We start from the raw sequence: 26,190 nt of genomic DNA on the forward strand, positions 1-26,190 counted from the left end.
CGGGGATGAGGAAGACGTACTCGACGTGATCCAAATCACCGGAGATCCTAGCGCCGAACGGACAGCACCTCCGTGTTCAACACACGTACGGTCAGCGTGACATCTCCTCCTTCTTGATCCAGCAAGGGGGAAGGAGAGGTTGATGAAGATCCAGCAGCACGACGGCGTGGTGGTGGATGCAGGGCGTCACAGTAGCAGGGCTTCGCCGTATACTTCGAGAGAGAGAGGTGTAGCAGGGGAGAGGGAGGCGCCAAGACTCAAGGTATGGCTGCCCCTCCCTCCCCCCCCTTTATATAGGCTCCCCTAGGGGGGGCACCGGCCCTAGGAGATGGGATCTCCTAGGGGGGGGGGGCGGCGGCCAAGGGTGGAGTAGCCCCCAAGGCAAGGTGTGGGGCGCCCCCCACCCCTAGGGTTCCAACCCTAGGCGCATGGGGTGGGCCTAGGGGGGCGCACCAGCCCACTATGGGCTGGTTCCCCTCCCCACTTTGGCCCATGGGGCCCTCCTGGATGGGTGGCCCCACCCGGTGGACCCCCGGGACCCTTCTGGTGGTCCCAGTACAATACCGGTGACCCCGAAACTCTCCCGGTGGCCGAAACTGCACTTCCTATATATAATTCTTCACCTCCGGACCATTCCGGAACTCCTCGTGACGTCCAGGATCTCATCCGGGACTCCGAACAACTTTCGGGTTACTGCATATTCATATCTCTACAACCCTAGCGTCACCGAACCTTAAGTGTGTAGACCCTACGGGTTTGGGAGACATGTAGACATGACCGAGACGGCTCTCTGGTCAATAACCAACAGCGGGATCTGGATACCCATGTTGGCTCCCACATGCTCCTCGATGATCTCATCGGATGAACCACGATGTCGAGGATTCAAGCAACCCCGTATACAATTCCCTTTGTCAATCGGTATGTTACTTGCCCGAGATTCGATCGTCGGTATCCCAATACCTCGTTCAATCTCGTTACCGGCAAGTCACTTTACTCGTACCGTAATGCATGATCCCGTGACCAGACACTTGGTCACTTTGAGCTCATTATGATGATGCATTACCGAGTGGGCCCAGTGATACCTCTCCGTCATACGGAGTGACAAATCCCAGTCTTGATCCGTGTCAACCCAACAGACACTTTTGGAGATACCCGTAGTATACCTTTATAGTCACCCAGTTATGTTGTGACGTTTGGTATACCCAGAGCACTCCTACGGTATCCGGGAGTTACACGATCTCATGGTCTAAGGAAAAGATACTTGACATTGGAAGACTCTAGCATATGGACTATACGATCTTGTGCTATGTTTAGGATTGAGTCTTGTCCATCACATCATTCTCCTAATGATGTGATCCCATTATCAATGACATCCCCATGTCCATAGCTAGGAAACCATGACTATCTGTTGATCAACGAGCTAGTTAACTAGAGGCTTACTAGGGACATGTTGGTGTCTAAGTATTCACACATGTATTACAATTTCCGGATAACACAATTATAGCATGAATAAAAGACAATTATCACGAACAAGGAAATATAATAATAATGCTTTTATTATTGCCTCTAGGGCATATTTCCAACAGGTAGCACAGGAGCTCGTTTGCCGCGATGAGCGCAGCTCGAGTCTCCATGGGTGCGCGGAGCGCGCGGGACGAAGAACCAGCTGGGGTGAGCGAGGGAGTAGCGGTGCGGCCGTCTTGCCGCACGGTCGGATGCTGAGACAACGCTTGCTGCTCGTCCCACGCCGGGCCGGTGGCGGCGTTGACAGCAGGTGACGGGGAACGGCGAGGACGCCCACCGACATGAGCCGTCTGGGCGACGCGGGAAGCGAGAGCGGCCCGGCGCTCGGCGCGGGCCCGACGAGCGTCAGACATGGACGCGATGGTCGGAGGAGAACGGGGTGGTGGAAGACGAGTTCCGGCGCACCCCTACCTGGCGCGCCAAATGTCGGATTTCGGGTTCCGACAGACCCTTGAGGTTCGAACACTGGGGTGCGCGCGGAGATTTCGTCTTCTACCTACCTGCGCCCCTCCGCCTCGCTAAGATCTAAGCTATGGAAAGAACAGCACAAGAGACACAGGGTTTATACTGGTTCGGGCCACCGTTGTGGTGTAATACCCTACTCCAGTGTGTGGTGTGGTGGATTGCCTCTTGGGCTGATGATGATGAGCAATACAAGGAAGAACAGCCTCGCAAGGGTCTGTTCTTGGCTGAGGGGATGAACTGCTAGGAGGAGTTCGGTCACCCTTCTCTCTCTCTCTCTTCTTGATTCTCTCTCTGATTTCGATCCCTTTCCGATTCCGTTTTCCCGATCCCCCTCCCCTGGGGGTGGCTAGTCCTATTTATAGGCAAAGGCCCTGGGCCTCTTCTCAAATATTGAGCGGAAGGGCGCCAACAATTGGCCATTTTGAAGGGGAACATCTGGTACACTTATCCTGACTAAAGTTGGTCCTCGCCTGCCAAAGGCTCTGGTGGTGACTCTGGCTTGGGCTCCACAATGACTTCCTCCCTGCCGTTGGACTGGTCTTGGTCTCGTTGCACCGAAACGGGTGCCTTTGCTTGATTCTCTCGCCTGCGCTTGCTCCCTTTGCACCAAAGAGAAAAGGAGGACACTGCGCGGGCTGGCGCCCGCCTGGCACCCTTGGTCGTCATGGCTTGCATCACGTGCTCCTCATGAGGTACCCCGCCTTGATCTCTCCGCCTCCTCGTGAGCCAGCCTAACGGGGTTGTGCCTGAGGAAGCTCCGTGTCGTTCGCCCCGCGAGGCTTGGCCCCTCGCGAGGGTCTTGGGTCTGTGTTGATGAAGATGGGCCGTGCTGGGCTCCCCTTTGAGCCACGCCGCAGGCCGCAGGCAGGCAAGTCTGGGGACCCCCGTTTCCAGAACGCCTACAGTTGGCAGCTATGAGGTGCATGGACCGCATGGCTATGATGCATCGGACATATGACTTGGCATGATACCATGACTATGGGTACGATGAGCTCCAGGTGAAATCCTAGCACTGATTTCGCATGATGTTGGTGACAACGGAGTCCTCATATGTCATTGCCCTCCTTGGAGGCATCGTCGTGGAGCCCCTCCACCTTCCTTGCCGATTGGACCTTGAGCTCTCCGGTGAAACTCAACCTTTGGCCTCGATCGAAGCAGGCGCCGCATTCCCATCGCTTCGCCCTTGGCGTCGTCGTCTTTGGAGGTCTAGTCTTCTATCAAACTACGATGGTTTGTGTTGTCTTGCGGTTTTGTCGTCGGCTAGGCAAGTGTGCTGCCTCGGGGCCCATGCAGAAGCCGAAGCAACGACTTTGGAGATCGCCTTTGCGTTGCGGGATGTCGAGAGTCTAGTCACTTGGGTGGCAAAGTCGTCGACTCATCTGGTATGCGGCCTCGGGATTACTGTGGAAGCTGGAGCCGCATCTCCGAAAGACCGAAGTTCTCCTTCGCATTGTTTGGTGTTCAGTCCGATCACTTGGGTGCTAGAGTCGTCGACTCGTCTAAACACGACCTCAGGCGGGTGTGTGTGACTTGTTCAGGTTTGTAAGGCTAGTCATAGTGGAAGTAACTTAGCAAGTAACATAACGCACTTCGAGAATTTTTTGCTTATGTAGCATGTAGTTAATGAGAAGTGGTAACATAATATGTTACTATAATATAGCGCTTTTCAAGACAAGATGAGTCTACAAACTAATTAATGAAGTTCTCTATGACACTATTAGTATGTTACTTTGCATTATGAAGATAATAACTTAGACTAGTGTCATATGCATGACACTAGTATAAATTACTCACCACTATGACCAGCCTAAGGTGAAGCGGCGACTCTAATCTTGTCACTTGGGCGGCAAAGTCTGGTATACGGCCTCGGGATCACTGTGGAAGTTGGAGCCGCATCTCCGAAGTTCTCCTTCGCGTTGTTGGGTGTTCAGTCCGATCACTTGGGTGTCAAAGTCGTCGACTCGTCTAAACACATCCTTGGGCCAGTGTGTGTGTGTCAGTTGTTGAGGTTGTAAGGTGAAGCGGCGACTCCGATCTTGTTGTAGGGTGTCGTGCCTATTCGCTTGGGTGGCGGGGTCATCAGCTCGCTTGATTTTGCGGGCTCGGGGTTGGTGTGTATTGGTCTCATTTGTATTGCGACCAGTTTTCCTTATCGCGACTAATCTTTCTTATAAACTAGTCAATTCTTTTCTTTTATATCAAAAGTCAGAGCTCATGCCAGTTGATAAAGAAAAACAAGTTTGCACTTTTCATCTCTATTTTTTATGGAGTTGCACGCGAGTGTTTTATGCAACTGGAGTTTAAGTTATTAAAATTGCAAGCCTTAGCTTTGGTATTCTTACATGTATGAATCGGCTATAAAAATTAACATGCGTTTTTCTCAACAAGGGAATTACGGAAACCCTTTTTTCCAAAGAGAATTGGTGTGCAAAAAAGATATAAAAAATGGACACACCATTAAATGAATATAATGAACTTACTTAAACCATAAATGAATGTTCAAGTTAAGAAGTCAGATAAAAAAACTCTTATCCTTGTTTACATGGTGCTCATGTATTTCATGATAAAATTTTGACCATCAAATTGACTGATAATACATAAGTTGCATGTTATAAAAATTATATCATTGGAAACTAATTTAAATACAAATTGAATTTTATAGTTTGTGTGACAAGTGCGTTTTATTGATCAAACTTGAACCTCAAAACGTATGTGCACCATGTACATAGCAACAGAAGGAGTAAGAGCAATAACACACTAGTACCCGCTAGTAAATTGTATGCTAGCGGTCAAATATTTAAATCATTGTCACAAAAATAATGATATACACCCAATGTAGCAACGCTACCCACACAAATAGGGGATCATGAAACATGGGTTCAATCAAGTTTTTTCTAAAACTTTCTACCACCTGATGATAGAAACACTAAAGTCATGAACCCTGTGAAGGAAGAATTGACGTGCGCCACCAAAAGCTAACAGAGAAACTGGTAGAAAGAGATCTCACGTAATGCCACCATTTTGGTGGTATGTAAAGCAGGTCACCTTCCTCCAATATGTTGTCCATGAATTCAAGATCTTCTGTCCTTGGGAATTCCTTAACATCAATGTTGTCAAGATCTACCTGCAAAAGTGCAGAGACATTGTTTGTACAATAGTCTCATGAAGATCAATATCATTCAAAGAAATAACAGAGCACATAGCTTTAGGGCGAGAGGAACATGGATAGCTTGGACAATTACGAAGCAAGGTTGAACAGGAGGATGATACGTGGTCAAATATTGATTACCAAACTTGCTCAGCATCAAGGTTGCTCACAGCAGATTTCGGAACAAATTTGGGCATGATGGAACTGTGCCATCGCAATTTCCGGAAAAGTACAAAAGGCAGGTAAACGAAAAAAAAGTTATGTACTACTCCCTCCGTTTCAAAATAGATGACCCAACTTTATACTAACTTTGTATTAAAGTTAGTACAAAGTTGAGTCTTCTATTTTGGAACGGAGGGAGTAGAAGCTAGAGATCTAGTTCTACTTTCTTTGCCTGACAAATATTTTTCACCCATACATTGATCTAGAAATACATCTGTTCCAACCACTGCATAGTTATCTGACACAGACCACGCACCTGGCTCGTATTGCTTAGCATAGTTTCCATGTGAGGGTACAAATCCTCGGAGATGGAAGCACGATAGAGTCTAATATACTTTCTGCCCAAGACCTGTCAAGAAACACATATAATAGATTTATTTAGAACCTAAATGAAATCTGTCACTCCCATTGTCACAATTAGTTAGTAGGAGTAGCTGATTTATAAATAGCTAAAGGAAATAACGGCAGACACTGGGAATAGGTGCCAGGATACGGCCATCTCCAGATCGAATTTAAATTAGCGTAATGTTTTGCTAAACCTATGTTAAGCTGCACGAAAGAATCTCACCACACATCTTAATTTGAGCATGCAAGCGAATATAACAATTAGCTCCGCCCCTCTCATTACAAAACTGTGAATAACATGTGTTTTCAGTGGAAAGATATAACTTCAACAAGTTCACAGCGTACTGGTTCGTGTGCACCCAACTTTTTTAAAAAATAAAGAAAATACGAAAAACATGAACACAAATTTAGGTGATTTAAAAAAAATAGTAATCACTTAACTGGCTTGAATGAATACTGACATTCTGATATTACCCCTTTTCGGAGCAAAAGAAAAACAGAAAAAGACTAGTCCAACTAAGTAAGCATTCTCATCCATACAAAATGGATGGTTACAAGCATTAAGCATATCAAGGAACCATTAGTTTGTGTGGCAACTAATGATAGCAACAATACAATCCACTCTCTCCATTCCTAAATATAAGTCTTTTTAGACATTCCAATATGGACTACATACGGAGCAAAATGAGTGAATCTACACTCTAACGTATGTCTATATACATCTGTATGTAGTCCATATTGAAATATCTAAAAAGACTTATATTTATGAACGGAGGGAGTATTTGTCTTACTTAATATGAGAATGGTTACAATTTACAAACATATCAAGGAACCATTGGTTTGTTGTGGCAACTAATGATAGCAACCATGCAATCTATCTGTCTTACTCAATATATGTGATTTTTGTTTTTTTGTTTCAAAATTGAAATCAGGAGCATAAGATAGCCTGTTTCTGTGAGAGTTGACTGTGTGGTCTTGATTTAAGTAGGAGGACGCCTGCCTACTGAAAAGCAGACGAAACAACAAAGGAGACAGCTTGGTTCAATATATTTCCTAATGGGGGTGTCAAATTCATATCTAAGTGCAGTCTGCAAAGTGTGTAGAGAACCAGAGATTACTGGTTGAAGGATGAATAAATCAGATTTGGGAACTTAAGGTCCCATGACTGGTAATTAATTTCCAAATAACGCCCATAACATGTTAGAAAAAATGAAGGTTTCGAAATTCAAAACAAAAAAACCTAGTCCACCGATCCCTCATGGCCTCATCCACCAATTCTGTGTGACTAACACCTTCGTTTGCACTACATATGCCCCTTCCCTGAAGTTGAACCCATATTTCAGAGAGAAATTTGCACTACATATACCCTTCTGTTGAAGTTGAGACCCATATTTCAGAGAGAAATTCTTTACATAAGAGTATGCATAATTCCAATTTCCTATAAAGTGTAACTCTAGTTGCAGTAACACCTGTTTGGTTATCATTCATCTGATACCTGAGCAAAAAGGTTGTGATGTGGGTCATGATGCAATGGTGTCACAGTCCCATGAGGGCCAAACCAAGCATTGAGCGATTGGAGTTTCCCACCGCCAGCATAACAGTACTCAGGAACCACTATGTCTTCACGAAGCTCTTTTATCTGCCAAATATTACAAAATAACGCCCAATAACTAGATAGGAAACTAAGTCCGCATATGAAAATAGAAAAAGGATCAAACTTCTCAGGAATAGGTTACCTGGTCAAACAATGGATGCTGGGCTAGATACGTCAAGTTTGCAGAACAATCAGGTGACGACATTCTCTCAAGAAACTGTGAAAATGTGATAAGGTCCTGCCTCCACTCATTACAAACATAACTTTTTCCAACCTGACAAATCATTAATTATACCAGTGTGCTGAGAAATTACATAACAGAAGGGAAAAGGATCCATTTAACAGTATTCGACAAAAAACAAGACCTAACTCATTCAAGCCAGCTACTCTTATGGATAACACAAACAAGCTATTGCTTACGAATGACCTGTTAACTTCACAGGTAGCCAAAAGACAAATATGTGTGCAACTGTTTTAAGATTTATACATATGTTTTGAAGATCTGTTAGATATAAAAGCCGCTTTCAGGGAGTTGTCTCAAATATACAAACAATACTGCTAAGAAATCAAGACTAGATGCATATGAAAAAAGATACCACAAAATCTTTGTAAATGATTTAAAACCAAAAGTAGGCATATATAGGGGGAAAACAGTAGCAGATGGATGGGTGGTATAAAAGAGTTGGTTCAAACCACTAGAAATTATGATTGGTAACATGAATAGACTGATTCGAAGTACAACGAAACATAGGCTAGGCAAGATGCAAATATCCGTATATAGAAGCATGTGAAACAATCTGTCAATAGGGCATAATTCTGGCTACTGTCAAAACTAGTCTAGGTAGCACATCTCAAGCTTATATCATACACAAGAACGTAAGGTAAATAATAAGAGGACAAATGTGGGATAGAGAAGCGAATGCAAAAATAAATACTTCCTGAGATAAGCTTGATTGAAGTCCTGGAGATGGAAATTGAGTATATGAGCCACTTGCTGGAAACCAGCCAATTTACTGTAGAATCAGATTTAATCATTCAATGCACTTTTTGAATGAAACTTCATATTATTTCCCAATTAACAGTATATTTATTTATTTAATTTTAATATTTTCTGAAGGAGGTAAAGTGGGCTTCACAATGCATAAGTAGTTTAGTTGACAAAATGTTAGAATTGATTTTGTTTGCTGCATGACAGGTCAATGTGCAAAGCGCAAGTGTGTGAGTAATCACCTCGACAGGAATAGTGCGGTCTCCAGCTATCCTCTCTAGGTATTTTATGTCCTTCCACTTTGTCCTTGCAGGCCAATGATCAATGCAGCCGCTGAGTATAACAGGGGACTCACGTAAAAAGTAATCATGTATAAATGCCTCCAAAGAAATGCATGTCCGCCGCTCGATTTGCTTACAAGATAGGGATTTCACCGGCAGAACTTTGAGCGCCTGAGACAGATTATCATTAAGAGCGTTGCAAAAAAAAGGATTAAATATAATTAGTTAATTAGTACATAATAATATATTGGAGAAATCATATGGCCATAATCCTATGATAATTTTGTACAATATGCTTAAACTAAGTGGGGTTGCCAAACCAAAACCCTATGAAATGGGCAACCCTCTAAGAAACTTCCAAATTTGATGTAGTTTGAAACAAATATAAACAGGAAAAGTAGTGCTTTGGAAAAACCTGCGAAAACTAACCCCATAAGTTCTACAATGTGCAAAGATGAAATAATTGCTAGCAAAGGTGTCCGTGTGTTGCAATGGACCCATAATAGACTAATACCCTAGTTTTGGTATATATCACAATTTTTTTTAAAAAAACTAGTTTTGGTATATATCACAAAAAATATGTTAGAATTCACCCAAAGTATGTTCCTCTTATCTGTTTGGACAGTGGTGGAGACAGCACCCCGTGAGCCGGGGCAGTTGCCCGGGCTCCCATGGTGCAAGTCCACGGAGCTCTAGTAGAGAAAATTGGGCTAAGTGAGAGTATGTTTGGGCAAAAACTAATTAACTTAGCAACACTTAGATCTTGCACAGGCTCTAAACTTGAGATGGCTCCCCCACTGTGTTTGGATGAGGTGGGAAGGGATGGGGCTGGTCTGAAAAGATAAAGGGGTTTCAGCAAATGTGGAGCTGAGTGGTGGGGTCTTTTGCAAAAATGCCACAACTTACCTTGCATACGTTAGTGCAGATCGGATGGTCGGAAATGGCAGATGGTAGACACACCATCATCACCAATTGGGTTTCTATAGGAGCAAATATATCCCAACAATACATCCATTTATATGGACATCCCTCGCCTAAAGGAGTGTTGATGGTGTTATGGCCCAGGGGTGCCTCATCATACCGGAAACCGGCCAGAGTAGGCCGGCCAGGCCCCCCTAGGTCGGTTCCTGCCTGGGCCGTTGTACCGGCCCATGGCCCGACAACAAGGGCTCAGAGGCCTTGGAGTACACGACAAGGAAGGCAACGTCCAGAGGACCCCTCCGCAACCGACTAAGAGCATGTAACCCTAGACCCGACACCCATATAAGCCGGGGCTAGCTAGTCGATACACAAGAATCTAGAGTTGGAACTCAATCCCTCGATCATCTTTGTAACCCCTATACACAAAATACAACCAAGCAGGAAGAAGGGTTTTACCTCCTCCGTGAGGGCCTGAATCTGGGTAAATCCTTCCATGTTTCCCATCTGATTTACTCGTTTGGACAGAGTACCCTCTCGAGGGATCTGCCAAAAATAACTCCGACAGTGGCAAACGCAGAGATCAGATGAGATCTACAATTGAAGTCAGTGTCTTCGCGTCGGGGCATATGTCCGCGTCCGGCGCGATGTGCTATATCATCGATTCAAGTGGCCATCTCAGGCTTGCCGAAACCTTCGCACTAGGTCAAATTGTCCACTTTGGCAATCTGGAGTTCATCACCAGTTCTTGCGACAAGCTTATCCTCTAGGGCCTAGCTCCTAGTCAGGCCCAGGAGCGGCCGGCAACCTTCATCAACCGACCCACCTCCCACGTCGTCACCAACATTGACACACTACACGACGTCCTGGAAGGAGCCGGTGATAGGAACTTAAAAGCACATTCACTCCCTTGGTGGTTTTGGTAATTCATGTCAACATACATGTTGTTGGACTAATGTTCTTCCTTGAGTATATTTCAGGAAGAGTTCAACTTAGTCAAACCTTTGGATTGAGAAGTGGACCCCTCAAGCTGCTAAGGAATGGCGTTGGCAAAACTTCAAGACTCTACATTTTTTGTTAAGTGATCAAAGATCACATTGAGTCTGTAGGGAAGCCAATACTATTAAAAGGGGATGAGGTTTTGATGATGGTCTAACTGAGTGCTTAGGGATATTGCTCCAAACCCTCGGCCACACATTCATCTATCTCCACAACCCTAAAGTCAATCTCGGTCCCACCGAAACACATTCAACCAGACTCACCGAGATACACTTGACATAGCCACTGCCTAAACCTAGCGTCTCGGTCTTATTGAGTTGGCCCTTCGGTCCCACCAAAGAGCATTTGCCAACCTTATGTTGTAACTGAAATTCAATTGAAATTTTTGAATGTTTTCAGTCGGTGACACCGAAGTGTGGAAAGTGCTTAGGTCAGCTTGACTCGGTCCCACTGAGAGGTTTCATCTGGTCTCACCGAAAAACCTAAAGTTCAAACCTTTTGTACAAGTTGGTCTCACCGAGTGGTTTCACCCGGTCCCACTGAAGTGTGCATAAAGGTGTGTTAGGGTTGGATTATTGGTGATGGCTATATATACCCCCACCCATCCACCAACTCTCAGAGAGCAGCAAGTTCGAAGCTTATACTTCTATATCCATTTTCTAAGAGAGAACCACCTATTCTTGTGTTGAGATCAAAGGTTTTCCACTCCAACCATAGGACTTTGATCTCTAGTCTCCCCAAGTTGCTTTCCACTCAAATCCCTCTCCTACCACATAGTCAAATCTGTGAGAGCATGATTGAGTGTCGAGGAGACTATCTTTTGAAGCACAAGAGCAAGGAGTTCATCATCAGCAACATCATCTATCACCTTTTGGAGAGTGGTGTCTCCTAGATTGGTTAGATGTCACTTGGGAACCTCCAATGCTTGAGGAGTGAACCAAGGAGTTTGTAAGGGCAAGGAGACCGCCTACTTCGCGAAGATCTACCTTGAGTGAGGCTTGTCCTTCATGGGCGTAAGCCACGATGGCATGGACAAGATTGCTTCTTCATGGACCCTTCATGGGTGAAGCCCTCCGTGGACTCGTGTAGCCGTTATCCCCTTAGGGATTGAAGTCTCCATCAACGTGGATGTATGATAGCACCACCTATCGGAACCACGGGAAAAATCTTTGTGTCACCCTTCATTTGCAAAATCTCCTAAACTCTACCCCTTACTTTCTTGCACTTGCATGTCATTTACATTTCGCTGCTCATACTTTAGATATGCATGTGTAGGGTATATTGCTTGCTATCTAACTGGTGCTAAAATCTACATAAGTTTCAAGAGAATAAACCTTTTGCATTGTTAGTGTCTACACCCCCCCCCCCCGGTCTCTAGACCTATCCTTTCGACCCCACAGAACTCCAGGACCTCAATGAGGAAATGTAACCTGGCCGAGAGTTGCCCGGAGGCAATCCCGGTATCGGCACCATTCCACCCGTGGCGAGCGACGTCAACGTACGAGTGCTACATGGTGGGGGGCCTCTCAGAAAGTCGTCGAAGACACTGCCATCAAGACCAAATCCGAGGAGTTGGACGAAGAAAAGTTGAACATCCCGACCACAGGCATGGATCCCACCAGCTTGAAGATGGAAGAAACACGACAGAAGATCCTAAAGCACTCAAGAAAACCAATAAGGAGACGAATTGCTTGCTATGAAGGCAGGCCGATCAGCTGCAGTCCATAGAACTGCTCAACGCCTGCCCCGACCGCTGCCTCCCAGTCGATGATGCAGCCGCGCTACCGCAATCTGGCAGGGAAGTCAACAGCCATATCAATGGTCAGGCGTCACCTCCCCCACCGGCTTTCGCACGCCCGCGAATAACATGCACGCAGCAGCCGGGGTATTCGGGAACATCACTTTTCCTGCTCAGATCGGGCGCAGTCCGTGGAGGGGCTGGCACTCCTGAAGACGGTGGTCGTCCAGCAAAACGTCTATGTCAGATCCAAAAGCACAACCGCAACCACGGGTGACATCCGCTCAACGGCAAGCTTGGCATCTCGGTCAAGCAGCCGCGCGCTTCCCCGCGCTGGTCAGATCAGCGGCTGGCGCGGTTGCACGAGGATGTCGGACGTCTAGGCTGGTCGTTCAATGAACAAGACCGCGCCACCGGCAGAGACGACGGACGTCACATCGTCACCGCCCTGCAAACAGATACCGACATACCAACCCTGTATCCGGCATGCTTTGCTGACGATATAGTCGACTATAAGTTCTCGGACAATTTCCATCTATGCCTCGTTGACAAGTACGACGAAGAATAAAACTCAAAGCTTTGGTTGGCTGACTACATAATAGTTGTGCAGCTGGTTAACGGGGATTCTTTTCACGCTATCAACTACATGCCGATCATGCTGAAAGGCTCAGTCCGTGCTTGATTAAACACTTTGCTGCCAGGTCAATCTTCTACTGGAATGACATACATCATGAGTTCATGGCAAACTTCATGGGCACCTACCAAAGGCCAGCCAGCCAACATGACCTTACCAATGTCATCCAACTCGTTGGCTCAAAAAGAAGAACGAGATTGTCGAAATCACCGGTGTTGAGGCCATTACAACATTAAAAAATGGATGTCGAGACGAGTTGTTGATGCGTGACTTGGGCAAGGCAACTCAATGAAACATGATGGATCTCATGAACATAGCTATTGCCTACGCTTCCGATTAGGAGGCCTGGGTGGCCAAGCAAAAGACCATGATGGCCCCGACACAGCTCAGCAATCCAGGAGCCTCCAGGGCAAAAGACAAGTATGGTCGTCCTCGGCGCAATAACGACAACCGTAACCAGAAGCGTTGGAATGACGAGCACGGAGATGACAAGGTCAACACCGAGTTCGGAGGCCAGCGCCAGTGCGCTCCCGGCCAGAAGTAGCACCAGTGCTCAGACAAAAAGAAGCAAGGCGGTCCTGACTTTGACGAGATCATGGGCAGGCATGTGATTACCACTCACTAGAGGATGCATGTGATTACCACTCACTAGAAGATCCCGGTCTCCCTAGGGCCAACTACACAAACAGGCAATGCCACTGGCAATAGAGAGCAATGCGGGAAGCCAACAAGAACAAAGATGACGCCGACGACAATAGGCATGACCCATCCAAAGATGGCCGGGTGGTGGCTCAAGCAGTGGCAACGGCAGGGCCGGTGCAAACATCAAGACGGTGAACATGATCTTCCGCACGGGCAAGTCCAAGAGGGCACAAAAGCTCGTGGATAGAGAGGTCTATGCTACGGATCCCGCAGTGCCACAATTTCCTGGACTGGTGGAATCAACCCATCTCCTTCGACCAGAGCGATCACCCGTGCAGGATTCCCCATCCTGGGAAGGCCACCTTGGTCCTCGACCCGATAGTTGAAGGCTGCCACCTCACCAGAGTCCTCATGGAGGACGGCACCAACCTCAACCTTTTGTACGTCCAAATGCTAAAGAAGATGGAAATTCCGAAGTCCCCTCGTCAGGCCGACCGACACAAGATTCATGGGAATCATCCTAGGCATGGAGGCCCAGCCTCTTGGTTAGATCACCCTGGACATGGTGTTCGGCACGTCGGACGACTACTGCCTTGAAAGCCTTTGCTTTGAAGTCGTTCCATGCAAAAGCGGCTATCATGCGCTCCTCGGTAGACCGACTTTTGCCAAGTTTGCCGTGGTGCCACACTATGCATATCTGAAGATGAAGATGCCGGGCCCCAAGGCGGTCATCACAGCATCCGGCAACTACCAAAAATCCTACGAGGCCAACAAGGCTACAGTGGCACTGGCTGGAGAGGTGACCGCAGCGGAAGAGTTTGCCAACATGCGCGAGGTAGTCGACAAAGACGATATCATCATGACCAAGAAGAAGAAGCCGAGCTCCTCGTTCCAGCCGGCCAAGACACCCAAAGCGTCCAGGTCCACCCTACAAATTCCTCCAAGAAAGCTCATATCGGGACCACCTTGGACACGAAATAGGAAAGCACATTCTGTGACTTCCTCTGTGAGAAGTGGGAGATCTTCGCCTGGCAGCTATCCGATATGCCAGGCATCCCAGTGAATATCGCAAAGCACAGCCAACAGATGTTGTGGCAGTTCTTGTAACGAAAGTGCAGGGCCATGGGTGAGGAGATTGCGTAGCTCTTGGAGGTCGGATTCATCCGAGAAGTAAAGCACCCGACCTGGTTAGCAAACCCGGTCATGGTGCCGAAAAAGAACGACACATGGCACCTTTGTGTCAATTATAAAGACATCAGTAAGGTTTTCCCGAAAGAACCATATCCACTCTCCTACATCGATCAGATTATCGACGCCACCATGGGGCACGAGTTGTTCTCGTTTCTGGACGCGTACTCCGCGTCCCACCGGATCCGAATGAAGGTGGCCGATCACGAGGCCACCTATTTCATCATGCTGTATGGTCGTTACTCACTCCGACGGAGGCCAGGGAGCGTTTGGTTACTGGATCTATCCGATGGGAGATGGTAGCACGGGGTATTTTCAGCCGGTTTGGATGGCGGTCATGTAATAGGATAGGCAATTAGTTTTCCTATCTCTCTTTTGCCAGCCGGTTGTGGCTTTTATTTTTGTTCCTTAGCTCTTTGCGAGCAGCTTTTGTTTGAGACTTTAAGACTATTGTTGAACCTATTTGCTTGCTAATAAAGGTGGCTGTATGCATCACTCTGATGCAGAGGCCGGGGATGTCCCCCTTTTCTAAAAAAAAAATCATCACGCTGTACACGCCGTTCTGCTACATCACCATGCCTTTTAGGTTGAAGAACGCATGCGCCACGTACCAGCATACGATGCACAAATGCCTGGATAAGCACGTCGGCGTACGATGCACAAATGTGGTTAGTGCAGTCCTGGTGGTCGAACGCAGGGAGGAGGGTCACACATACAAAGTCCAAAGGTCGGTCTACTATGTTTCTGAGGTGCTTTCGCCGTGCAAGACCAGATACCCGCATTATCAATAGATCGCGTAGACCGTCTTCATGGTGTTCCGGAAACTGCGGCACTATTTTCAGGCCTGCCCCCCATTAGGGTAGCAAGCCAAGTCCCCCTGATATAATCAACAACAAAGATGCGACTGGCCAAATTGCCAAATGGGCCCTGGAATTGATGTCCTTCGAGATCAAATTCCAGACTCGCTGAGCTATCAAAGCACAGGTCTTGCCGATTTTGTTGTGGAGTGGACGGAGGACCAGCAACCTCACCAAGGAATTGATTATAAGCATTGGATCATGTACTTTGATGGTTCAAAGATGCTTCCTGGCTTGGGGGCTGGGGTAGTCCTATCACGCCCTTCGATGGCCATAACCACCGGCACACAGAGGCTTGAAGTGTGGGGGGATTCTGACCTCACTACCATAGGGGAACCTGGAAGATCTGAGCCCGGGGGACTACCAAAATTAAGTCCTAGTGTCATGCCTGCTAGGTGTCTCGACCTGAAATTATCTAGCAGGTCATTAAACTTAATCGGACAAGTCAAGTCATTACGTCACTATGGTTGCTAAGTAGCTGCTAGGTGCTAGAATCTGTGGTACTTCTCTACATTTCGTATATCATCCCACTGAACCAATCCATCTGCCACATCCCGCCTGCCTAAATGACTAACCTATTCAGCGACACCGCAAGCTTCTTCCCATGGTGGTCGGCGGCAACCAACGCTTGCCCAGCTAGCTTATGGAAGGGACTCAACTCCCTCATCACGCTTGTTGCCTGGGCTGCCTGGAAGCACCGCAACGCCGCTGTCTTCGATGGCCTACGGCCGTCTAACACAGACCTTGTGCGCGCCATCAAGGATGAAGCCACGCTTTGGGCTCGCGCGGGAGCCAAAGGGCTGCTAAATGTTATTCCTGTATCCTGATTTTGAGATGTTGAGGCTGAGCATCCTCCATCATGCTCATCTTGCACTCTTTTGGGACGCCAACTTGCGTACGCCCCGTTGAGTTGCTTCCCCCCTCTCTCCTTTGTATTCATTTGCTACTCTCCTCCCCTATCAATGCAATGATACGCAACAATGCCTATTGACGAAAAAAAACTAACCTATTCAAAAGAACAGATTCAGTAATTTATGAATTTATGAGATAAACTGAATTATATAAAGCTAAAGCATGCTTGGCTTGTAGCCAAAAATTGGCTAGCCAATATTTCGGCATACGAACATTTGGGAATCCCAAAAACTTGCCAATAGAAATTAGCAAAATAAATTGCCTAAACATTCTGGCTGCAACCTAGGATGCAAAAAGTAACACTGGCTGCAACGCGCACAGGAGATATGGGCACTTGAAGCTTTCCAGCCAGTGATCCAGAAAATTGTCTCGAGTGAACCACTCGGCCGAACTAATTACCGGCAATACCAGCATACTGCTAGTAATTCTAGCTCTGCATTTTCATGCATCAATCTTAAAAAAGAAAACTCGCAATTGGCAGGCCAACAGAATAGAAGTACTCACATCGCCGAGGTCTCGATTCCTACTGAGCCCTTCCCTCCACCTCTCCACGTTTCTGCCGGCGTCTCCCGCACCGTCGCCTTCGCCCTCGCGATTTCCATTGGCAGGGACCTGCGCGATGGCTGCTTCGAGCTCTGCGCGGAGGAGGTCGCCACCCATGATGAGGCCCATGTCGAGCGCTCGGAGCGCCGCGCGGCGGTCGTCACCGGCGCGGAGACTCGCGACGTGGAGACAAGCGAGCGCGTAGGCGTGCCGCCACGCAGGCTCCACCTCGCTCCACGGCCCCGAGTGCAGCTGCTCCCAGGCCATCTCCCGCGCCGCCTCCGCCGCGCGCAGGTCCCCCGCGGCCGCCTTCTCCGCGGAGGCCACGAAGGCGAAGCCTCCCTCCTCGGTGATCTGCCGCAGCAGCATCGCCCGCTTCTCTCCTCCCGCCGCCGCTGCCGCTGTACCCGTCGGCTCGCCGGTGTCCATCTCGGAGTCGCTGAGCCCTTGGAAAAGCGCAAAAGCGGAGGTGATGAGGAGTGGAAAGGGAAGGAGATATTTTCGGGTGCCCGTGTGGGTCCGTGGTCGGTGTGCTGCTTACTCGGATTCGGGCGTGAGGTGGATTGATTGGATTTACGATTGTGCCCTCGCTCCTAGTAAGACATGAGATATTTTCGAGCCGGATACTTGAGCTCGGATGTGAGGCAGAGGAGCAAGATTTACTTTTCTACCCTTGGTCCTGTTCAGGCTAAGATATTTTCTGAGTAAAGATATTTGTACGTGAACGGCTAGTAAAGACGGCGGGAGTATCGGTGTATCACAAGGTTCCCTCCCTGGTCACGTTGACGTATTTTCGAGCTACATAAATACATACCAATACAAATGCCCGTGCGTTGCACCGGGCAATTAAATTAGTAGAACTCGGTCCTTATATCATTTTGCAACACTTCTTATATTCAATTTTGACGAAGTCGATAAACATGTATCCTTGATTATCCAGTAAAAGCCTTCCTAACATCGTTCGCCAGGATGTGTTTCAGCTCCCCACTTTTATCCGATGACAAAATAGTGGAGTGCATAGAATGGTCTTGCAATTGTTTTTTGATTGTCCAAAGTAACACTAATATTTTTTGTAATTTTTGGAAATATTATTTGATTTTTTTATAGTGAATTCATTTTTCTATGACTAACAATTTCATTTGTAACTTTTTTGCACTGTTTAGGCTTGGAGTAAAATATAAGGACTTGGTATACACAACACGCACACTCTCAGAAAAAGATGAGAATATTTCTAAAAAAAAGAGATGAGAATAATAAGATTTAGTAACGACTTGAGATGATGTGAATATTAATATGTAACAATTCCTACTCAGTTTTCATGAAAGTTTGTAAAAACTTCAAAATATTTTCACCTCTATTAAATTCCTGCCAAAAAATTTCTATTTGCTAAAAGATAAAATATGTTTTTGTTTGAGTAACAATAAAATAGCAAAAAAAAGATTAAAAAAGAGAAACACACTCAAGGGCCAGCCCTGGCCCATCTTTCTTTAAGCCAACTTATAATAAAATAATAAGTAGCGGGTACACCTCCATCTGGTATTCTCGGCGACAAGCCCTACATGAACATATTTTTCAGAGTCCGTTGGTTACTCATCATTTTATTATGAAGTACATCCGTGAGCTTGAAGAGTGTAGACCAAAGAAGATGCAGCAAGTGGCCAATACATCCAGCAACAACGCCATATCAAGATGGGTCCATCCCCCTGAAGGTATAGCAAAAATTCGAGTCGATGGTGCTGTTTCAAGATCTGCGAAGGAAGGAACCTATAGTGCAATATGCAGGGACCATGATGGCAAATATTTGGTCTCATCAGCCATCAAAGTCTCGGGTATCACGGACCCGGGGACTCTCGAGGCGTTAGCTTGTCGCGAGGCGCTTGCTCTAGCCCTGGATCTTGGGCTGCCAAATATACTGGTTGGCTCAGATTGCAAAGTTGTGGTGAACGACATCAAGCTAGGCACGGGAGGTATGTATGAAAGCATAGTGAATGAAATAAGAAATACGTCCGAGCAATTTCAGCAATGCACCTTCATCTTCGAAGGTCGCGGTACTAATCTTGAGGCGCATAGCCTTGCTAAGCACACCTTTGATCTGGACTTAGGGCGCCATTTGTGGCTTATAAACCCTCCAGACTTGAATTGTATCCCTATGAACATTTTAGAGTAATAAAACAGTATGTTTAGATGAAAAAAGAAAACCCCCAACGCTAGCCTCTTGCCGCAAAAAAATAAACAAAAATGCCAGCCTTTTCCATTGCTGTCTCCTCGCTGGAGAACAGCGGCGGCAAACTTCTCACTCTCGCCTCGCACTGTCTCCCCAATCCGGCTGAGAGCCTCCTGCACACCGCCGACTCGCTCTCCTTTGCCTCAGCTAGCCGTCCTCCTGCCATCGCTTAGCGGTGAGAACACCACGACGCCGCTCGCTCTTCTCCCGCCGACCTCATCTCCTTCTAGATCTCTGCAGAGCGCCTCCTGTTGGATGACCTCGCGTGTGCGCCGCCCGCCGCTTCACACATGAGCGCCGCCATCTTGCTTCCATTCTGGAGAGCCTCCCGACAGCCGCCGCTGGCCTCTCCATTCTCCCCCGCGCCTGCCTGCCCTCCGCCTCGCCTTGCTTCCGCCCAAGGTCGCCGCCTCCGCTCCATTAATAATATTGGGTTGGCATGGTAGTGTCATTAGGATTTTTTGCCTGAATGTGTTAGTGAGCACTCATTCCACACAGTTTTCTATCTATGATGGACTGAAAACTGAAGCTGAAATATTTTGGCAGGTAGTTAATTGTAAGGGCGATCTTGCACAGTTCTACCTGATGCACTGCGTAATCAAGTCTTTCCAGACTTGTTGAGCGCCTTTCCCCAGCTACAGGTTTGCAAATTCACCTTTTCTAGCTTGCTTCCCTGCTGTAATTTCCCAGTTTATGTTGTTCCATGCAGATAATTGCATAACAGAGGTTAATTCTGTCAATCAAAGACTCAACTTGCAAGTGATCCTCATGCCTTTGATCGATTTGGTTGGTTTGCCTGATGTTTATTATCTAGAAAACTAAAGTATTATTTTCTTCTGTGCTTCACCACTTAAAGAAAGGATTAACATATAGGTCCAGGTGCACTTTTTTGTCTTCACCTGATTGAAAATTATCATGTTAGCTAAGGCATTTTTGAGGGCAAAGCACACTATTATATATTTATGGTGTTTTATTTTATTGTGGTGCCATAATTTGATGATGAACCTATATTTTCGTAAATTCAGGGTATAACATGGTAAAGCTTACAATGCAATTATAATGAAGTGCAGAGTTCTAGTACTATGAATATGGATCGGTCTTATTAACGGATATGAAGTTTCTTTTTTATTTTACTATGAAGCAAGTCATCACAAAAATTCTCTTGCAGCCAAGTGTTGATATCAAAACGGTGCCATCTCAACTCATGGATATACTGCCACAAGTCCTGAAGTGAGCATCCCCTGAAATTGTAGTCCTCGTAACTAAAAAACAATTAGTGATCAGAAATGATACTCCCTCCGTCCGGGAATACTTGTCATCAAGATGAATAAAAGATGATGTATCTAGATGTATTTTAGTTTTAGATACACCCCCTTTTATCCATTTTGATGACAAGTATTTCCGGACGGAGGGAGTACCCATTAACGAAGTATGAATTTATGTCATTTACATGTAGGATTAAAATTGGTGTAGTAACTAACCGTAATAAAGAGATCATCTCGGTCAAACTTCGAGCACGATGAGTCCAGTACTTTAATCTCACGCTTTTTTGTATTCACAACAGCTAAATACCAATGTGTGTTGCTCGTATTTATTGGAAGTTCAATCTGTAATAAAGATAATTAGGAAAATAAAAAATAAAAATGTATGAAACCTAGATCATGAAAATTATGGATATGGATATTACCATGTCATGCTTCATATATATTTTGACAAAATCTGTCATAAACTTACTATCTTCTTGTATTCCAAGGTTACCATCCCGTCTTAATAGCGAGGTAACAAAAGGACTCTCAAAATATACTTTGCTATCATTCTGGACTTGTATTTGGTCCTTTATACAACATATATATGCGCTGATCACCTATAATTAAGATTTAAAAAATACATTCTTCAGAAACTTGCATGCTAGATTAGCTTTTGCTGGTACATAATAGTACCGAATGAGCTAGAGAAAATAACATGGCATTCTCCATCATGTGTATGTCACTGATATCCCTTTTCCCACAAATCTAGAATCTACAGCCGACAGACCTAGCACATTGAGGGGAACATCATACATAGTGGGCTGACAACATTCTGAAAATTAATACGCAATTATCCTGATTCCCGAAGCAGAATTGTTAGAGATCATACTAAATTTTCAGCAACAACATACATGAGCTTCAGAGAGGAGAAGCAACAGAAATGCTGCTTCAGACCAAACAAGGCATGCTCTCTGTATCTCTCCTCTTCTTTAAGGATTCGTAGTAGCAAGGTTGAGCAATATCAGAAATTCAGAAGCATGAGAGACAGGGTGCAATTAGTGTTGTAGGTTCAATTCCGGTTTGCTAATTAGGATGCAACCAACTACAATAGCAAAGTAAAATATGAGACGCGAGCAGGTTTTAATTACTACATTAACGCGGGACCACTATTACCAAGAATTGGAAGACGATGGCCACTAGAGCATGATGATGCATTGCAGAGTATGTGGACGACTGAAACATGGCAAGATTTGAAACATGATGATTAAGAGCAGTGCTAAACTGAACCAAAAGCGTACAGTTGATGAATCCATATGCAAAGTCCACCAAGTTACCAAAGTTATTTAAATAATCTTTAAATAACACAATCCAAAATCATCGATCCACAGCATATATAAGATTATAAGGTCAGTCCTAATAGGATATATATAGCCATAAGTATCTTACAACTGAACTTGTGGTAGCTAAATAGCTCTGATACTGAACATGTAGTTATTGTTCAGCTATTTGCAATATGATAAAGGATACAAATGCTTCACATCTCTTGTTTTCTCTTCTATTATATGCTTTACAAAGGTTAGTCAGTAGGAGATGCACTTGTTCTGTGGGTCTAATTTTTGACTTCTATATAACTGTCAGTTTTAAACATATATTGGATGACTGAAACATGTCAAGATTTGGCCTCACTCTAATTTCTACCCTTGGTGACAGACTAAAAGAACTGGATCATCAGCCTCCATGATGAGACACACACAGCAAGGCAGACTCGGCCCTGCTCCAGCGAGTACAGGGGTTTGTCAACTGTCAGCGTCCGAGCTCAGACCGCTCATCACACCTCCAACAATGCTCATGAACACCTCATGCATGAGATCCAACGGAAGAAGGAAGACTTGTATGATGTGATAGCCAAGCAATAGTACGGCAACAGAGGTATCTTTGGAAAGCTTTCGACAGCTGTAGGCAACATTGGTTGGCTGGACGGACGTTCTTATTCCTCCAGCGAACTCGGCAGCAACATTGGCCGTTCCGTAGAAAATTGCAATTTCGACGGGCTTTGATGGAGCTTGATTGATGGAGATTCCGGCCAAGTTCCTTTCCTTCTTATAGGAGGCAACACAAATCGGGGTCGGGCACTGAATTGCTTGGAGTTGGAGAAGGACACGGACTGCAATTTTCCATCCAAATCACGACAGAGAAGCACACCGAAGATTGGGAAGGATACAGCGGAAGAGGCCGGAGGGGACTGGCAGCCGTGGACAGCAAGCGAGCGAGCGTACGATGGCCGCCGTCGCCGTCAGGATAGCTCGCTGCAGCGGCATCCTCCTCATCCTGATTCTCTCCGTCGTGATGGCCTGGGAGTCCGCGCTGGTCGTGATGGCCTGGGAGTCCGCGCTGGTGGGGGATAGGTGCGCCGTGGGCTCGCAGTCGCCGTGCGGTGCCGGGATGCATTGCGCCTCCTGCTCCCCGCTCGTCGGGGCTCCTGCTCCGCCACCTCGTCTGTCGTCGCCGGCACGGCCTCGGGGTCCCGCTGGTGGGCGACAGGTGCGCCGCGGGCTCACAGTCACCGTGCGGCGCCGGCATACGTTGCGCCTCCTGCTCCCCGTTGGCCGGGGCCCCTGCTCCGCCACCCGTCCACCCCGTTCGCCGCGGCGGCCTGCGACACTGCCGGTGTGACAGTGAGCGTCTGCATATACGAAGAAACAGAGGACACGCGAAAGGGCTTCTCTGTTTTATTGAATCGTTTTTTCAGATACACTTACATAGGGAGTGCGGGTTGAATACCAAAAAATAGAAGGGCTTTTCTGCAAAAGTGCCGCGACGACGTACGAGATTAGGAAAAGATTTTGACGAAAATTTTGGTACCCCAAATTAGTACCACCTCGTTTATATTATGATTTTGTCTATACAAATTATAAAAACGTATTAGACATGAGAAGAAAGCGTATTGTGACGGTGAACCCACGGAGTCAATCCGTGCTTTATTATTAGGGATAGATACTCCGTCCTATTCAGAAAAGTGTGCGTCCATCACACTTATTTTGAATCGGACGAAGTACCTGTGTACACATTCCTATGAGCTATTTTAGATATTTCAATGTAGACCACATACAAAGTCAAATAAGTAAACAAATATATTAAAATATGTCTATATATATCCGATTCGTAAAAAAATTAAAGCGGATTATATTCATAAATAGAAGGAGAATAACCTTTTGACGGGGTGAAAGGTTGGAGCACTGATTCATATGCAAATGGTACCGATAATTTCCATTTCGAATCTGTATTCGCATATGTTTTTCTAGCAAAACTGTTTTAAGAATATGGAATGTATTTTTTTTCAAAATGTTGCCTCATCGATTAATTAAGAAGAAGAGAATTGCCTAGTTAATTTATGGAAAACCAGGCGAAAACCAAAACAAACGAAGCACGGACAAACTACTCCCAAGACATGAAACCCCACAAACGTACATGCGGTCCGCCAAACTCTCCAAAAACACAACATCCACAAACCCCTTCACTGCTACTACGCCAAGTGACTCCCCACGAGAACACCTCGACACAAGACATCAAGCACCTCCCAACCCACAACGAGAACCTAAACAAAGAGGAAAAGCCGAGAGACCAAAGATCATCCATCAAGCAGCCATAGACACCTTGCTTTTGGCATCATTTTTGCCTTTGCCCGCCTTTTTTTGTTTGCCCATTATTGTCATCCCCGTCAGGAGACAAGCAATTGACCTACCCAAAGCAGGTCTAGCAACCTCCACACTGGCTAGCAAATCACAGAGTTCCTTCATGAAAAGAGCATTTGGATTTGGAGTAGGTGCCAACACAAGTGGCTCAAATGGTCATGCCACTCACATGCATCACCTGCCCGACGGGATGCATTTACATGATATGTAACTAGGAATGTTGTTCAACTATTTGAACGATGTTTCTCGTGAACTATGTGCAAGTGATTATGTTCGTACTGTGATAGTATTTGCCTTGATGTTTACTAATGACAGACAACCAATATCATTACCCATTTGTCAGTGTCAAAACCGGTGGATCTCGGGTAGGGGGTCCCGAATTGTACGTCTAAGGCGGATGGTAACAGGAGGCGGGGGACACAATATTTACCCAGGTTCGGGCCCTCTCGATGGAGGTAATACCCTACTTCCTGCTTGATTGATCTTGATGATATGAGTATTACAAGAGTTGATCTACCACGAGATCGGAGAGGCTAAACCCTAGAAGTTAGCCTATGGTATGATTGTTGTTGTCCTACGGACTAAAACCCTCTGGTTTATATAGACACCGGAGGGAGATAGGGTTACACAAAGTTGGTTATAAGGGAGGAAATCTACATATCCGAATTGCCAAGCTTGCCTTCCACACAAAGGAGAGTCCCATCCGGACATGGGACGAAGTCTTCAATCTGGTATCTTCATAGTCCAACAGTCCGGCCAAAGTATATAGCCCGGCTGTCCGAGGACCCCCTAATCCAGGACTCCCTCAGTAGCCCCTGAACCAGGCTTCAATGACGACGAGTCCGGCGCGCAGATTGTCTTCAGCATTGCAAGGCGGGTTCCTCCTCCGAATACTCCATAGAGGATTTTGAACACAAGGATAGTGTCCGGCTCTGCAAAACAAATTCCACATACCACCATAGAGAGTACGATATTTCCACAAATCTATTCTGCTGACAACTTTTCATAATGTGACATCACGCCATGGCCTCGGTCATTATTCGAACCGTTTTTCCCTGCCCGCCACTTCACGTGTTGCGAGGCGGTTTTATTGGCACGTCTTGTCGAAGCAGAGACCGTGTCCCCTTATCACGGGATTCTCATCAATACGGGTGTGGGTAACCCAATCGTGCTCGTTAGTACGACTCCTCAATTTTAGGCAAGTACCAAACGGCCATGCGGAGGACGCTTGATATTCACCCTCTTTATAAAGGGGCCAAAGCCTGTCCCTTTCTTCTCACGCTCAATCCCTCCCTCCCCCCACCCCGAGTTCCAACACCCAAGGCTCAGGCGAAGCGCTTCGGACCTTCAATCATGTCCGAATGCAACCTTCAGGGCCGGTGGATGGCTTCCTCTGTCACAGAGGAGGACATCAAGAACTAAGGGAGGCCAGGTATCTGACCACCGAAATCTCGCACAGGCTGCCAGCCCGAGGGCAGGTCATCCCCACTCCCGAACCCAACGAGAGTGTCGTATTTGTTTCCCACTTCCTCCGAGGGCTAGGCTTTAGCCTCGATCCCTTCGTCAGAGGGCTCATGTTCTATTATGGGCTCGACTTCCACGATCTAGCTCCGGATTCCATTCTTCACATCTCGTCGTTTATCGTCGTATGTGAGGCCTTCCTCCGCATCACCCCACACTTTGGCTTATGGCTCAAGACCTTCAATGTGAAGCCGAAGATAACCGATGGGAGACACGCAGAATGCGGAGGTGTCACAATAAGCAAAGGCGTCGATGCCCCATGGCCAAAGGGTTCCTTCCCAGAGATATCCAACTTATGGCAGCGGGAGTGGTTTTACATCACAGCTCCCCGAAGTACTAAGTGGGTGGCCGCCCCCGCCTTCTGTTCGGGCCCCCCACCACAACTGGCGTCATGGGTCAACAAGGGGCTAGACTGGGGGCCGGTTAACGACGTGCCGACATTGCAAAGTCGCATTCGAGATCTCCTCAAGAGGGATGTCGGTCTCGTCAAAGTAATGCAAGTTATGCT

At 46.5% G+C, this 26,190-nt stretch overlaps 1 protein-coding gene across 1 annotated transcript; it reads right to left on the reverse strand.

Moving 5' to 3' along the window:
- Nucleotides 1-4,651: 4,651 nt before the first annotated feature.
- LOC125521519 (lysine-specific demethylase JMJ30-like) lies at nucleotides 4,652-17,519 on the reverse strand. Its single transcript, XM_048686573.1, has 6 exons — nucleotides 16,960-17,519; nucleotides 8,529-8,738; nucleotides 7,441-7,572; nucleotides 7,200-7,343; nucleotides 5,616-5,708; nucleotides 4,652-5,113 (listed from the first exon to the last, which is right to left on the reverse strand). Exons 1-6 carry the CDS (start codon nucleotides 17,425-17,427, stop codon nucleotides 4,922-4,924), a joined length of 1,239 nt encoding a protein of 412 aa, XP_048542530.1. The 5' UTR covers nucleotides 17,428-17,519; the 3' UTR covers nucleotides 4,652-4,921.
- Between the last annotated feature and the right edge of the window lie 8,671 nt (nucleotides 17,520-26,190).

Source organism: Triticum urartu, chromosome 7 (assembly GCF_003073215.2).
Source record: "Triticum urartu cultivar G1812 chromosome 7, Tu2.1, whole genome shotgun sequence".
In the NCBI taxonomy this organism is placed as follows: Eukaryota; Viridiplantae; Streptophyta; class Magnoliopsida; order Poales; family Poaceae; genus Triticum; species Triticum urartu.